Source organism: Petaurus breviceps, unplaced genomic scaffold (genome assembly GCF_028583685.1).
Source record: "Petaurus breviceps papuanus isolate PSGF00001 unplaced genomic scaffold, PetGlider_PUasm1.0 90977, whole genome shotgun sequence".
NCBI classification, from domain to species: Eukaryota; Metazoa; Chordata; class Mammalia; order Diprotodontia; family Petauridae; genus Petaurus; species Petaurus breviceps.
In genome coordinates, this window is record NW_027187391.1 from 59556741 (window position 1) to 59571444 (window position 14704).

General features: G+C 36.5%; 1 protein-coding gene across 1 annotated transcript in view; it reads left to right on the forward strand.

Annotated features, from left to right (window-relative positions):
* Positions 1-8759, forward strand: part of NDUFAF4 (NADH:ubiquinone oxidoreductase complex assembly factor 4) — a 23199-nt gene extending 14440 nt beyond the window's left edge. The window contains exon 3 of the mRNA XM_069077198.1: positions 8369-8759. Within this exon, the coding sequence (XP_068933299.1) occupies positions 8369-8656 (288 nt within the window). The 3' untranslated portion in view covers positions 8657-8759. The remainder of the gene's footprint in view (positions 1-8368) is intronic.
* The last annotated feature ends 5945 nt before the right edge of the window (positions 8760-14704 follow it).

Consider the following 14704-nt stretch of genomic DNA (forward strand, 5'->3'; position numbering starts at 1 on the left):
GAAACGAATGATGTAAATCAGAAGTTAATAAAGCATTAAAAAAAAGGAAGAACTGAAAAAAAAATTTTAAAAAAGGATGCATTTAATGTTTTTGCTTTTCTGCATTTGGTTGTGAGGTTTTTGTGCCCCAATACATGGTCAGTTTTTGTAGAGGTGCCGTGTATCATTTACAAGAAGGTATATTCCTTTCTATTCCCATTTAGTTTTCTCCAGAAGTCCATCATATTTAGCCTTTCTGAAACTCTTATTTGCCTCCTTAACTTCCTTTTTTATTTTTTGGTTAGATTTGTCTATTTCTGAGAGGGGAAAGTTGAAGTCATTAGTATAATTCTACTGTCTATTTCCTCCTGTAACTCATTTAACTTCTCTTTTAAGAATTTGGATGCTATGCCATTTGATGCATATGTTTAGAATTAATATTTTGTCCATGGTACCTTTTAGCAAGTTATTGTTACCTTTATTATCTTTTAAAACTAGAACTATTTTTGTTTTGCTTTGTCTGAGTTCATGGTTGCTACCCCTACTTTTTTTTACTTCAGCTAAAGCATAATAGATTCTGCCCCAGCCGTTTACGTGCGTGCGTGTGTGTGTGTGTTGCTCGCGCACTTCACATGTATTTCTTGTAAACTAGAATTCTGCTTTTTAATCCATTCTGCTGTCTCCTTCTGTTTTATGGGTGAGTTCATCTCGTTCACATTTATAGTTATAACAACTTTATTTCCCTCCAAACTGTTTTCCCCCGTTTATCCTTCTCTCTCTCACTTTTCACTTTGTCCCTCCTATAGTTGTTTTACTTCTGAGTACCACCTTCTGCAGTTCATCTTCCCTTCTATCAGTCCCACCCTTCTTCTCTAATCCCCATCTCTTCCTACTTCCATATAGGGTAAGATAGATTTCTATACCCATCTAAGTATGTATGTTATTCCTTCTTTGAGCCAATTGTGATGATTAAGCATTGCCTGCCACTACCCCCCTCCTCTCCACTGTAATAACTCCTTTGCACCACTTTTATGTGAGATAATTTATCCCATTGTACTTCTCCTTTCTCTTCTCCCAGTTCAGTCCTCTTTCTCACTCCTTAATTTTTTTATATTATCCTGTTATAGTCAGCTCCCGTGTTCACCCTGTCTATGTATGCTGCTCCTAATTGCCCTGAGAGTAAAAAGGGTTTTAAGAGTTCCAAGTATCATCTTCCACTGTAGGAAGATAAACAGCTTAACCTTATTTGAACCCCTTATGTTTTCTCTTTCCTTTTTATGCTTCTCTTGAGTTTGTGTTTGAAGATCAGATTTTCTGTTCAGCTCTGGTCTTTTCATTAGGAATGTTTGAAAGTCTCCTATTTCATTGAATATCAGTTTTTTACCCCTGAAGGATTATACTTGATTTCTCTGGGTAAGTAATTCTTAGGTGTATCGTAGCTCTTTTGCCTTCTGGAATATCAGACTCCAAACCCTTCAGTACATTAATGTAAAAGCTGCTAAATCCTGACTGTGGCTCCATGATATTTGAATTGTTTCTTTCTGGCTGCTTGCATTGTTTTCTCCTTGGCCTGGGAGCTCTGGAGTTTGGCTTCAGTATTCCTGGGAGTTTTCATTTTGAGATCTCTTTCAGGTTATCGGTGGATGCTTTCAATTTCTATTTTATCCTCTCATTCTAGGATCAGAGCAGTTTTCCTTGATGATTTATTTAAATAAGCTGTTTTTGGCTCTTTTTTTATTTATCATGTCTTTCTGGTAGTCCAATAATTCTTAAGTTATCTATCCTGCATCTGTTTTCTAGGTCAGTTGTTTTTCCAATTAGATATTTCAAATTTTTCTACTATTTTTCCATTCTTTTGATTTTGTTTTATTGTTTCTTGATTTCTTCTGGAGTCATTTACTTCTACTTGCCCAATTCTATTTTTTTTTAAAGAAATTATTTTATTCCATGAGCTTTTGTGTATCTTTTCCATTTTTTGTGCTTCCTTTATCACTTGTTGAATTTTTTTTCCTGATTCTCTTGCATTACTCTCATTTCTTTTCCCAGTTTTTCTTCTTCTACCTTTCCTACTTCATTTTAAAAATGCTCTTCTGTGAGTCCTTTTTTGGGGACTTGGGGGGCCTTCCACCAATTCAGATTTTACTGTGAGGCCTCAAGTGTAGCTGTTTTGCCATTTTTGTCCTCTTCTAAGTTTGTGCCTTGGTCCTCCCTGTTGCCATAGTAACTTTTTATGGTCAGATTCTTCTTTTTTGCTTATTTTCCCAGCCTATTTTGTTATTTTTTGCTTTATGTTAAAGTTGGACTCTGCTCCTGGAATAGAGAAGGTACTATCCCAAACTCTTTGTGCCGGATCTTAAGTCGTTGCTGCTGGCTTGCATTTGGGAGAAGGATCTCACAGGTGTGAGATGTGCTGGCTTGCTTGGGCACCACTTTTGCCAAAGAGAGACAAACCTTTTCTGCTGATCCTCCAATCTGTCCTGGGCTGGAAAAAATACTTTACCATTCCAAAATTGGTTTTGAGGCATTATTCCAGAGACATTTGGAGGGGAATTTGGGAGAGCTCAGGCAAGTTTCTTTCACACTCTACTGTTTTCCATTGCCTTTTTCAGATTAATATTGTTAATATGTAGGCCCTTAAGATGTAGCCCTCCACAATCTGTCTTCCTTATACCACTTACTAAGAAGCAGTATCATGTAGTGGATACTGTTGTTATTGGAAACAGGAAAATCCGGTGTCTGATCCCGCTAGCTTTGTGACCCTAGGCAAATCTGCGGGTTTCACTTTCCTCACCTGTAAAATGAAAGACTTAGACTTAATGCTCTCAAAGGTTTCTGCCAGCTCAAAATAAATATTAAGTGAAAAAAAAAATTAAGTGCTTTATCTGTGCAAAACACTGTGCTAAGTAGGGATATGAATGGAAAAGCATGACAGTAGCTCACCTAATGGAGGGGAAAAAATACACATAGGTGATTTGGGTTCCCATGGTCCTTAGGGCAACAAAGCAGAGGTAGTAATCCATCTTCTTTAATTTTTTTTTTTTAAAGCAGTCGGGGTTAAGTAACTTCCTCAAGGTTACACGGCCAGTTATTTCTGGGTGTGGTGCTAAGTATCTGAGCCCGAATTTGATCCCCAGGTCATCCCAACACTGGAGCCAGTGCTCTTACTCGCTGAGCCACCTGGCTGCCCCTCTTCAATGTTCTTTACAATGACAAAAATAGCATTACTTTTGGATGTTGAGTCATTTGATACTGCTAAAGACTTTTGTGGGAAAAACTTTCTTTTCCTGGTTTTTAGTCTAGCTGTGGCTGACCAAATGGTGTATCTCCTTATAAGGTTTAACAATGTCATAATCCTATGAGCCTTTTCCAGACATACATCAAATACTCCCATTCCAGTCAAAATAGCCTAATGGTTGTTCCCCATACTTGAAATCTCATTTCCTACCTCCATGCTTTTTAAAGGGCTTCTTCTATACTTGGAGTGCCCTCCCTCCTTCTACTTCTTAGAACCCTTCAATCTCTTCAGAGTTTAGCAATGGTTATGCCTTCTCAGTGAAACCTTCCATTTCCCCCTCTTCCCATCCCAGTTCATTAGTGTTCTCTCCTCTTTGTGAGAGTATCTTTTATCTAACTCATCTCATGTTTTATCCCACCAAAAGAATGATAACTCCTTGGAAGCAGTGACTGTTTTTCATTTTTTGTCTTTGTTCCCTCATTGCCTAGCATAATACCTGACATATAGTAAGCTTTTAACAAATATTTGTTGAGTTGAATTGCATTCCTAAGGGAATATTGTGGCTAAAAATATGTGCTTGTGCAGCAGGCAGAAGTTTGACTGAAAAAAAGAAAAACTAAAATTTTCCAAATGTAAGCCAGCCCACTTCCTCTCCCTTTTTATGTCTTGGGCCAGCTTACATCCATCTGCACTTTCTGTCAAAGATGTATGTACTGATAGACAAACTCAACAAATTGCCCATTTCACTGCAACTCATAATCTAGGTCATATGTCTTCTTTTCCTATGTGGATTGATGTGCCTATCATCTGTGAGAGACTGTGGGATCTCATTAAAGAGGCATCCACATATTTTAGGCATGATATCAGTAGAAGAGGTTAAAAATGAGTTTTTCAAAATGGCTCACTGGAAAATGGTGTTTTTTTTTTTCTAAATTTATTTGTCTTATTCTGAACTGAAATACTGAACAAAATGAACATTTCATACACATTATAGTAATAACAGGTAAAAATGCATATGGCTCTTTAAGGTTTATAAAGAAATTTGCATATATTTAATTGGGTCCTTATGGCAACCCTGTAAGGTGCTATCATTTATTTTCTTTTCTACAGATCAGGAAACTGAGGCTAAGAGGTTAAATAATTTTTCCCAAGGGTAATATTGCTAGTAAGTTTTTGAGGCTGGATTTGAATTCAGGTCTTCTGGACACCAGGTCCAACACTAATCATTTGTGTTACCTAGCTTCCTGGAGAACAGAAAAGGGGGATTGTACATGAATACTATGAATCTCTTATGTATACCTTGCTTTCCCTTTTAAGTATTGGTGCATGATCTACATATACGTGCAATAAAACTCATTTAATTTTGTAACCCCAGGTAACAAGTACATAATTAATTCAACATATAACTTTCACAGCTATCCCACATGTCTGTACTTGTTTTTTGCCTTCTTTCTGCTCTCTTCTCTGAATTTTTAGAAGATGCTTTAGTGACCCATGAAAGAGTGTTTTATAATAGCAGCAGTTGTTTATCAGAGTCTTAAAGCTGACATTTACCTGCAGGTGACATTCACTTGTAAGAAAAAAAACATTTCAGTATTTGCCAGGTAGAGGACCAAGACAAAAATCAGGGAGGGAAATGACCATCTACAAATATTTATGTAACACTTGGTGTGAAATAGCTGTCCCACCTAATGACAACTGAAGGCACTGAAGCATGTGGATGGATATTCACATTCTTCTTGCAGAATAAACTGGAAGACCTAAAAAAAATGTAACTAAATAGAAGAATGAGTTACAAGCATGTTTAATAAATATCTACTAAGTGACTGACTTAGAGGGGCAGCTGTGTTAATTTCATTATCCATCAAATTTATGTGTGTAAATAAGACCTAAAAGTATCCTATATTAGGCAGTTTTAAAGTGGAATTTCCCTTTTTTACTGTTTTTTGGTAAGCTTTGTTTTTTTCTGCTTAATACACAAATATTTTTCTCTTCCTTTCTTTCCCCTAGCACCTATAAATAAAAACAAAAGAAAATCCTCAGCACATATGCATAGACAATCAAAACAATTGGCTATCTCCAAAAATATATGTCTCATTCTCTTTCAAAGTTGTTTTTCTTTATAATGTTGTCCTTGTATATGTTATTCTGGTTCTGCTCACTTCACTCTGCATCAGTTCATAGTGTCCTTCCTATTTTCCTCTGAAATTGTCCATTTCATTACATCTTTTTTCCTTTTTTTTTTAATCAAATGCTTTATTAACTTCTAGTTTACATCATTCATTTCTGCAAGATTTTGAGTTACAAATTTTCTCCCCGTTTTTCCCTTACCCACCACCCCAAAATAGCGATCCCACTGGATATCCCCTCTTCCAATCTGCTCTCTCCCATATCTTCTCCCATACCCCCTCTCATCTCCTTCCCCCATACTCTCCTGTAGGGTGAGATACCCAAGTAGTGTGTATGTTATTCCCTCCCTAAGCCAAATTCAATGAGAATAAGGTTGACCCATTCCCTTTTGCCTTCCTGTTCTTCCCCTCCATTGTAACCATTTTCCATTGCCTTTTCTATATGAGATAGTTTACCCCAGTGTGTCTCTCCCCATCTCCTCTCATGATATTCCTCTCTCACCTCTTAATATCACCTTTTAAGTATCATCTCTTCCTATTAAATTGGTCCTGTGCCCTCTATGTATACCTGTACACACACACACATATATATATATATATATATACATATTCACATATGTATTCATATGCCCATATACCCCCCTATATAGACACATGTATGTGTGTGTGTATATATACATTTCATTGTATCTTATGATGCAGTAATATACTATTACATTCACATATCATAATTTGTGTAGACATTCCCCAATAAGGAGAATATCCCTTAGTTTTCCTTTTTTTTTGGCTACCATGGAAAGAACTGCTACAACTATTTTTGTACATATAGATTCTTTATTTTTCTTTTATGTCTTTAGGGTAATTTAGGCCTAGCAATGAGTGGTATTACAAGGTCAAAGGTATGCACTGTTTAATAACTTTTGGTGCATAGTTCCAAGTTGTTTTCCTGAATGACTAGACCAACTCACAGCTTCACCAACAGAATATTAATGTGCCTTTTTCCTGCAACCTCTCCAACATTTGTTATTTTCCTCTTGTCATCTTTGCCAGTCTGTTAGATGTGCACTAGAACCTCAGAGTTATTTTAATGTGCATTTCTCTAAATAATAGTGCTTTTTAAAAATACAGTTATTAATAGCTTTGATTTCTTTTTTGAAAACTTTCTAAATCCTTGATTATTCATCAACTGGACTGCTCAGTTATCAATATAGATTTCATTTATTCTTACATATTTGAATCTTCATTGAGACCTCTGTCAGAGAAATTTACTGTGAAGACTTTCACAGTACAAGACAGTTACCTGTCTCCATTCTGATTGATTTTGTTTGTGGAAAAAATAAAACCCTTTTTCATTTTATGTAATCACAATTATTTTTACCTGGTGATCTTTCTCACTTGTTTGGTCATGAGCTCTTCTCCTCTAAGTTATGTATCTGTTAGGAATTTACCATGATATATAGTACCTGATATCTGTTAGACTGCTTTACAGTTTTTCCAGCAGTTTTTGTGAGAGTGAATATTTACCCCAGTAAGTAGGATCTTATCAGATACTACATTGCTCTTTTTGTTTACTTCTGTTTGTTGTGTACTTCATCTGTTTTCCTGATCAACTTTGCTATTTTTTATTTAGTAGTGTGACCCCTTTCCTATTTTATTTTTCATTACTTCCCATGAGATTTTTTGCCTTTTTCTTCTTTCAGATGAATTTTAAAAATTTCTTCTGTTTCTCTATAGTAATTCTTTGGTAATTTAGTGTAGCACTGAATATACATAGGTAATATTATCAGTTTTATTATATTGACACTATCCATAAGCAATTAAATTTTTCTAGTTATTCAGGTCAATCTTTTTTTTTTTTTTAAGCAATTGGAGTTAAGTAACTTGCTCAAGGTTACACGGCCAGTTATTTTTGGGTGTGGTGCTAAGTATCTGAGTCTGGATTTGATCCCCCGTCATCCCGACACTGGGGCCGGTGCTCTTACTCACTGAGCCACCTGGCCGCCCCTAAGCAATTGGAGTTAAGTAACTTGCTCAAGGTTACACGGCCAGGTGTTTCTGGGTGGGTGCTAAGTGTCTGATCCCAGATTTGATCCCCGGGTCATCCCGACACTGGGGCCAGTGCACTTACTCGCTGTGCTACCTGGCCGCCCCGAATATTTCTTTAAAGAGTGTTTTGTAGTTGAATTCACATAGTTCCTACATGTGTCTTGGTAAATAGATTCCTACATATTTCATATATTCTGTTATTTTACATTAAATTTTCATTTCTAGGACCTCCTGCTTGGTTTTGTTGGTAATATGCCAGTGATTTACATGGATTTATTTTCTGTTTTGCAACCTTGCTGAATTTGTTTTGATCCATTCAGTATTCATGTGCAATTTTGTTTTTTTGATCTTTACATATGGAAAGATTGTGTTTATTGCTATTTCATAATAAAGTTGATAATAAAAAATAAAAATTTTTAATACCTGGAAAGAAAAAAAGGAAGCCCATGGAAGGAAATGATCCTGCCTCAGTAGTGGGACTAGTAAGAATAAATGTTGCTAATTTAGTTGAAATAATAAAACTAAAGACTAACAAAAGCACCATTGACCAAGGATTTAATATTTTGTAATGAAAATTGTGGTTTTGGAAAGGGGTTAGGAATGGGATGAAAGAAAAAAGATGCACAATTATGAGAACACTTCAGTTCATGGAGTGGCTTGTTAAACGTCTACTGTGTTCCAAGGACTGTGCTAGATGCTAAGAACATAAAGATAAAAACAAGCAGCCCCAGTCATCAAGGAGTTACATTCTACAGGTAGGAAATAATATATATACAATTGTACATACAAAGTATTTTTTATAATATTTCAGGGAATTTGAAGAGACAGATAAAAGTAGAGTATTTCAGGCATAGGGGAACAGTTTGTACAAAGGCACACAAGTGGGAGATTAAAAGTTGTATATGAGGAGCAGCAAAAAATACAAAAGTAGATAACGTTCTCTCTCTTCCTAACAAATCTTTCTGTTTTCCTACCCTAGGTGAAAGATGCCAATATACCTCAGTCGACAGAGCTCAGACTTCTAAAAGGCAATCACTTTAACCTCATGACTTCCCAGAACATTCCCAAAGGCAAAATTTCTGTGGTGGAGGCTCTCACACTACTTAACAATCATAAACGTTCTCCTGAAACATGGACTGCAGAGAAAATAGCCCAGGAATACTATCTAGAACTGAGAGATGTCAAATCCCTTCTCATGTTTTTCGTTGCTTTTGATGTGAAGATCTTTCCTGCCAATGACAGAAACAAAGCTATATCATTTAAGTGAAAGAAACCATCAGAAGCATTTTCCACCATGCTCCCTATGTGCGCCCCTGTCCTATTCTTCGCCTTCTGAATGCATTAAATTATGTTATCTTTTGGCTAAGTGATTACAGTTCCCTCTTTGTGACTGAAAACTTGTTTAATGAGCAGCTAATTGTGTCGGGCTGCTGGCTGAGCAGGAGATGTTTTGACGGTATTTTGTTCTGTATTCTATCATGTGTGTGTCCAAATGAGTGATGAGCTTAACATCAGTGTGTTCCTTAGAAGTGGGAAAGGCAAGCTGTTATTTTTAGGCCTACCATGTGACCACTTCTGAAATGGTCACAGTCTCTTGGGATATTTCTGAGAGTCTCTATTTAAAATTAAAGGGAAAAAAAATTTTGTCTTCCAATTCAGGTGGAAAGTGCTTTTTTCCCTCGGTTGGCAAAAGAAGAGTCTTATGACTGTGACAGTTAGCCTCAGAAGAGAGATACTTAGAAGAGAAATAAGATAGCATTTCCCAGGCAGAGAAAGAGAACAGAGAACCAAGATAAAAATCAACAAAAAAGAGAATATTTTGCTTACAAAATTACCTTTTATGATCGCTATATAGGATAGAAGAGAGAAAGAGGTTTGGAAATTCTGTTGATTGGATTTTTAATGTTTGGTTTATAAATTTTGTTAGTGGGGACTCTAAAACTAGTGACAAGTGTTTAATTTTAAGTATGCAGAGTTTGGCTAAGGAAAACATTTTGGTGTGGCATGTAAGAGCAGTACCTGAAAAGTAACCCCATCTGGATTTAACCTATAACAATGAGAACTTTTTATTCTGGAAGATGACTTGGATTCTAGATCCCAGTCAAATAGCTGCACGACCTTGGGAAAGTCAGTTGAGTGTCTGGGCCTCAGTTTGTACCTTTCTATAATAAAAAGGTTGGACTGGATAATCATCCCAATAACTAGCATATATAGAACACTTGAAGGTTTATAGAGTGTGTCATGAATAATAATCTCCGAGGTCAGTTCCAGTTTCATAATACTGTCTGAAATTGGTCAGATTAAGGAAGGGAATGAGGACCAGAAAGATGTACTTGGACAGTCTGTTATAATGGAAAGAATGTTAAGAGTCAAGAGAAACCTGAGTCTGAATCCGACTTCTAACACTTGTCTCTATGACCAGAGACAAATAATAGCCTGCTTCAGCTTCCCTTTCTTCATCTATAAAATGGAAGTTTTAATAACAATCTCAAAAGGTTCTTATGGGGCCCAAATGAAATATAAAGTGCTTGGCAAGCCTTACAGTGCAATATACAAATGCCAGTTACTAATATTCTTTTTTAGTTTTAAAGCACTAGATTAAGTTCAGTGATAAAGTTCAATATTGCTAGCTAATGGTTATCTAACGAGTTAAGATCTGCACTTTACATACATTTTCTCATTTCATAATGAGAAGGTTATGATTTGAGGTAGGTGCTGTTATCCCTATTTTGCAGATGAGAAAGTTGAGGCTGAGAGGGTGTCTTTCCCAGGGTCACACTGGATAATCATACCAGTTACTAGCATATGTAGAACAGTTTAAGGTTTGTAGAGCACTGTTTATATGTCATGAATAATAATCTCTAAGGTCAGTTCCAGTTTCATGATTCTGTCTGAAGCTGGTCAAATTAAGGAAGGGAATGAGGACCAGAAAGATATTCTTGGACAATTTGTTATAATGGAAAGAATGTTAAAATCGAGAGAGACCTGGGTCTGAATCCCACTAGTAAATGAGGCAGCATTCAAACTCAAACCTTCCTGACTCCAAGTCCAGCACTCTCTTACTATAGTCACAGTGACTCATGTGGAGAGGAACACTGACCCTTTTGCACTGAAGGATCCCTTCAAGATCTAACCAGAGATGACATCTCTATTTCAGTTCACAGAATATTATCTGGAAGCCACTTGGAAATTTTCTAGTTCAAATGCTCATTTTTACAGATGAGGAAACTGAGGCCCAGTGACTTATGGGTAGGTCTCCTGATTCTTAGGCCAGTCCCTGCTGTATGAAGAAGCCAAACAGAAAGGCAGTGGCGCCATTAGGGCCAGTAAGCAAGTTACCTGAATTTTCCAACATTCATTAGGCTTCTGTTCTTAATTCATGGGGGTGATTTCCATCATGAGTCCACAGAGATCCTTTAGGTACACAGTATGGAGGAAGCTTAGAAATTGAGGAGTTCATTATTTTTTGAAGGCACAAGAGGTAGTCCTACAAAGAGGGAACCTGGATGCAAATTGGGAATTTTTGATAGAAACTTTCCAAGTGCATGTTCCAAATAGACCTTATTGCTACACTGTATTTGGCAAAAAGAGTACTTGTTTTGAAAAATAAGATTGCTGTAGCTATATAAAATTTCTCTTAAAAACTCATGTCATGGGTTTATACCAACTGTATTCTCTACTCATTTTTATTGCCCATTCTGTTCTGTATGAGGCAACCCGCAAATCTACAAGTAACAGCATTGGTTTAACTCGTGATGATTTCTTTCAGGCAGCTATAAATACAACTGCTGCTGTTATATGTTATACAGTATGCTATAATAAAAGTAGTTGTTTTATCATCTTTCTAATATCCATGGAGGGAGGGGATTGGTATGGACTTTGGTTGCCTTATGGTTGTTTCAGCCGCATGAAATATCTAGCAGTGCAGCAACTCACTGCATCCTCAAATCTGATTCATTTCCATTTAGTCTCAGAACTGTAATGTCACCATTTTTTTTTTCAGGCAGGCATGATTGTAATTAAAATTTATCATGTACTGGTAATAAAAACTGTGAAAGAAAGCAATAAAAATTGGTCACATTTAAGTGACTTAAAGGGATTAAAAGCCACTTTTTCCTCCTTAGGATTGTTTTGATAATTCCTTTATGCTTTATTTTTGATCAGAGCACAAATCCTAGGTTTCAGGTTGCTGGGATTGTTGGTGCCATATACTTTTGGTGCACTTACACTAGGAACTACAGAGAAGGTCTTTATTTTTCCTGCTTACCTTTTTTCAAGTCCCAATATAATGCCAGACTGTGAAAAAGTGGTGGGAACTTACCTGGGGGTGGTAGCTTGGGATTTTCAACTATCTCTACCTAACCTGTTCAGACTTCTGGCATGTACCTGTTTCTTTTGGGGATAAGGTGTGGAGGAGAATGAGGAGGGTTTCACATAGAGTGAGGAAGAGCTGGATTTCAGTCCCATTCTGTATGTGACTGGAGGGAGGGACTTCAGCTAGGAATACTCAACTCTGACCTTTTACAGAGTATTTTTCAAGATCCTATACTTGCCCTATTTGGGGAAGCAGTATTCTACTCAATGTACTTTCCCCTTTAAGGCTAGAAAATTTGTCTCCCAAATATTGGAATTCGCTTCTAGTTCTATAAATTCTCTAACCCTAATCCTGTTTTAGAAGTATCAATAGAGATCAGCATAACCAAGAACAGATGGAGGTTATTTTTCCACTCCCCATTGACCACATTTTCCCCTGCTAGTTCAATGTTGATAATCCAGGGCAATGAGTGATGCCCATGGGGGTGGTGATAACACCATCACCAACTCTACCTCTTCCACTTTAAATAAACAATATGATTTACTAGAATTTCAGATTTGAAAGGGATCTAAGAAGTTGTCAAGATCCCAATAAATTGTGTGGTCGACAAGAGGAGGCTAACAATCCAATAAACGAATCCTTCCTGATAATCTTGAAGATTACACAATATTTTTTTGCTTAATGGGAAACTGGCTGCTTTGTGAGGCCACTGCTTCCAATTTAAGGCAAGTCTAAGTGTTAAATTTTTTTCCTTATATTGAGATGAAATCTGTCCTGTAGCATATACAAGTATCTTAGTTCTGGTCCCTAAAAAAAAAGTCTATCAATTCCTCTGCCATAGGGATCCTTCAAATATGTAAAAACAGTGATCATGTTACCCCTTAAGTTTACTCTATCAAACAATCATCATAGGGTTTGGGGCCACCTCACCATCTTAGCCTTCTTCTCCTAGACTTAATAGAATTTATCACTTCCTTTTCATTGGTGATACCCCAATCTGAATGCAACGTTCCAGGTGTGCTTTGGCAGATGCAGCACAATTCCTGGTACATAACAAGCACTCTAAATGCTTCTTGATTGATCTGACTTGCACAAATGAGGATTAAGAACTCATGTCCCTAGAGATCTTTCATAGCTCTGTAAATCAATCTTCTGTGGCAAAGTTCATTTGACCATTTATGAATCATCCAGCCCACATTTCTCCATTTTGTACACAAGGCTATTATGAAAAATTTGAATTATAAAATCTTGTAATTTTATGGCTGGAAGGGATAGTCAAAATCAACTATCAACTATTCCAACTGCCTCTTCTTACAGATGAGAAAACAGGCCTAGAGCAATACATTTATTCGTTAAAAGTTACAAGAGAGCCTGGTTTGGAACTGAAGTCTCCTGACTTGTAGCTCAGTGCCTTACTGAAGTTGTTATTTCTCATGTCTTTAGCATTCCTTGTCATCCAATTAAAAAAAAATTCTTTACTATGAGGGATGACTTTCTGGGAGGGGACAGAGGGAGGAATATTTAGAGATATTTAGGTGGTATAAAAATAAAAGATATCAATAAAAACCTACATTTAAGAAAAAGGAACTAAGGTTTGTCTGGCATGATTTGATATTAGTCAACTCATTAATGGTGGTTCTGTTGGAACTGTTTTCCTTGCTAAATGTTGCCAAACCAAGCATGCATTTAGTCAACTGTTTTAGAACTTTGCAGGGGTTTAGCATCAAACTCACTGGTCTATAATTTACATACTTTGGCAGACAGAACCAGTCAAAATAGAGGAAATCTTAGTTTAGGATTTTAGAAAACAATGCAGTTAATTAAAAAGTAAAAACTAAACCCTTTTACTGGGCCAAAATCAACTAAAATTTAAAAAGAACAGTGCATTGGAGTGGCTAGGTGGTGAAATGAATAGAGTACTGGAGTCAGGAGGACCTGAGTTCAAATCCAGCTCAAACACTTAACACCTACTAGCCCTGTGACCTTGGGCAAGTCAATTAACCCCAATTGCCCTGCCTTCCCCCCTCCAAAAAGCCAAAAAAAAAGAGAGAAAGAAAGAATGGTGCATTTTAAAAATGAAGTTCAAAAACACTGAATTTCAGATAAGTGTATCATAGTTTTGAGACAAGGAAAGAACCTTTGAGATTTTCTTGTCTACTTTCCTTGTTTTACAGATGAGAAAACAGAGGTCTTGAGAGATAAAGGGTTTTACCTGAGGTCATACAAATTGTCAGCAGCTGAGCCAAGGTCTGAAACAACATGTTTAGTGCTCTTCCCATGATAGCATGGCTGCTTCTAGCTTACTCTTACATTTTCTCATACACTTTTTGAGGTATTATTGACATCCACTATTGAAACATGATGGAGTTGTGAACCCAAAAATAATTTTCTCAGAGGTGTAAATAGATCCTAATTAAAAGACTTTCTTTCCCTTCTCCTCTTTTACAGATATTAATTGATATCAATTTTTTACCCCTAAAACACGTAGGCTTCTCTGCCTAAATTATCTGCCAAGTTTGTTTCTTTGAATCCAGAATAAAAACTCCAAAAGGCAACTGTAAAGAAAGGAGAGAAGTCATCCAAAGGGGAAAAGGGGAAGACTGATGCCAGTAAGAATGAGAATAATCCTGCCAAAATTGTGTACACCAAAACAGATAAGGCATGGAAAGCTGATGGCTTTCAACATGCAAAAGAAAATATGTAAATTGTTGGTATCTGTGTACTTTTTGTGACGATACAACTTAAAACACTATTTTTATAAAGTTTTATAACAATGCAGACTTTTCTGGTCCAGCAGCACAGACTAGATGATTGATGCAATCTGGCCCAATTAGATCCCTTTTCCTAAAGCATGGGTTCTTAACCTAGAATCTGTGGACCCCTTTGATTTTATAGATCTTAAGCATTGTGTGAATTTGTTTTTGATATTTTTATAACTAAAAAATTGTCTTCCTTTGTAATCCTGTATGTTTTATGCAATATTATTCTGAGAAGTCCATA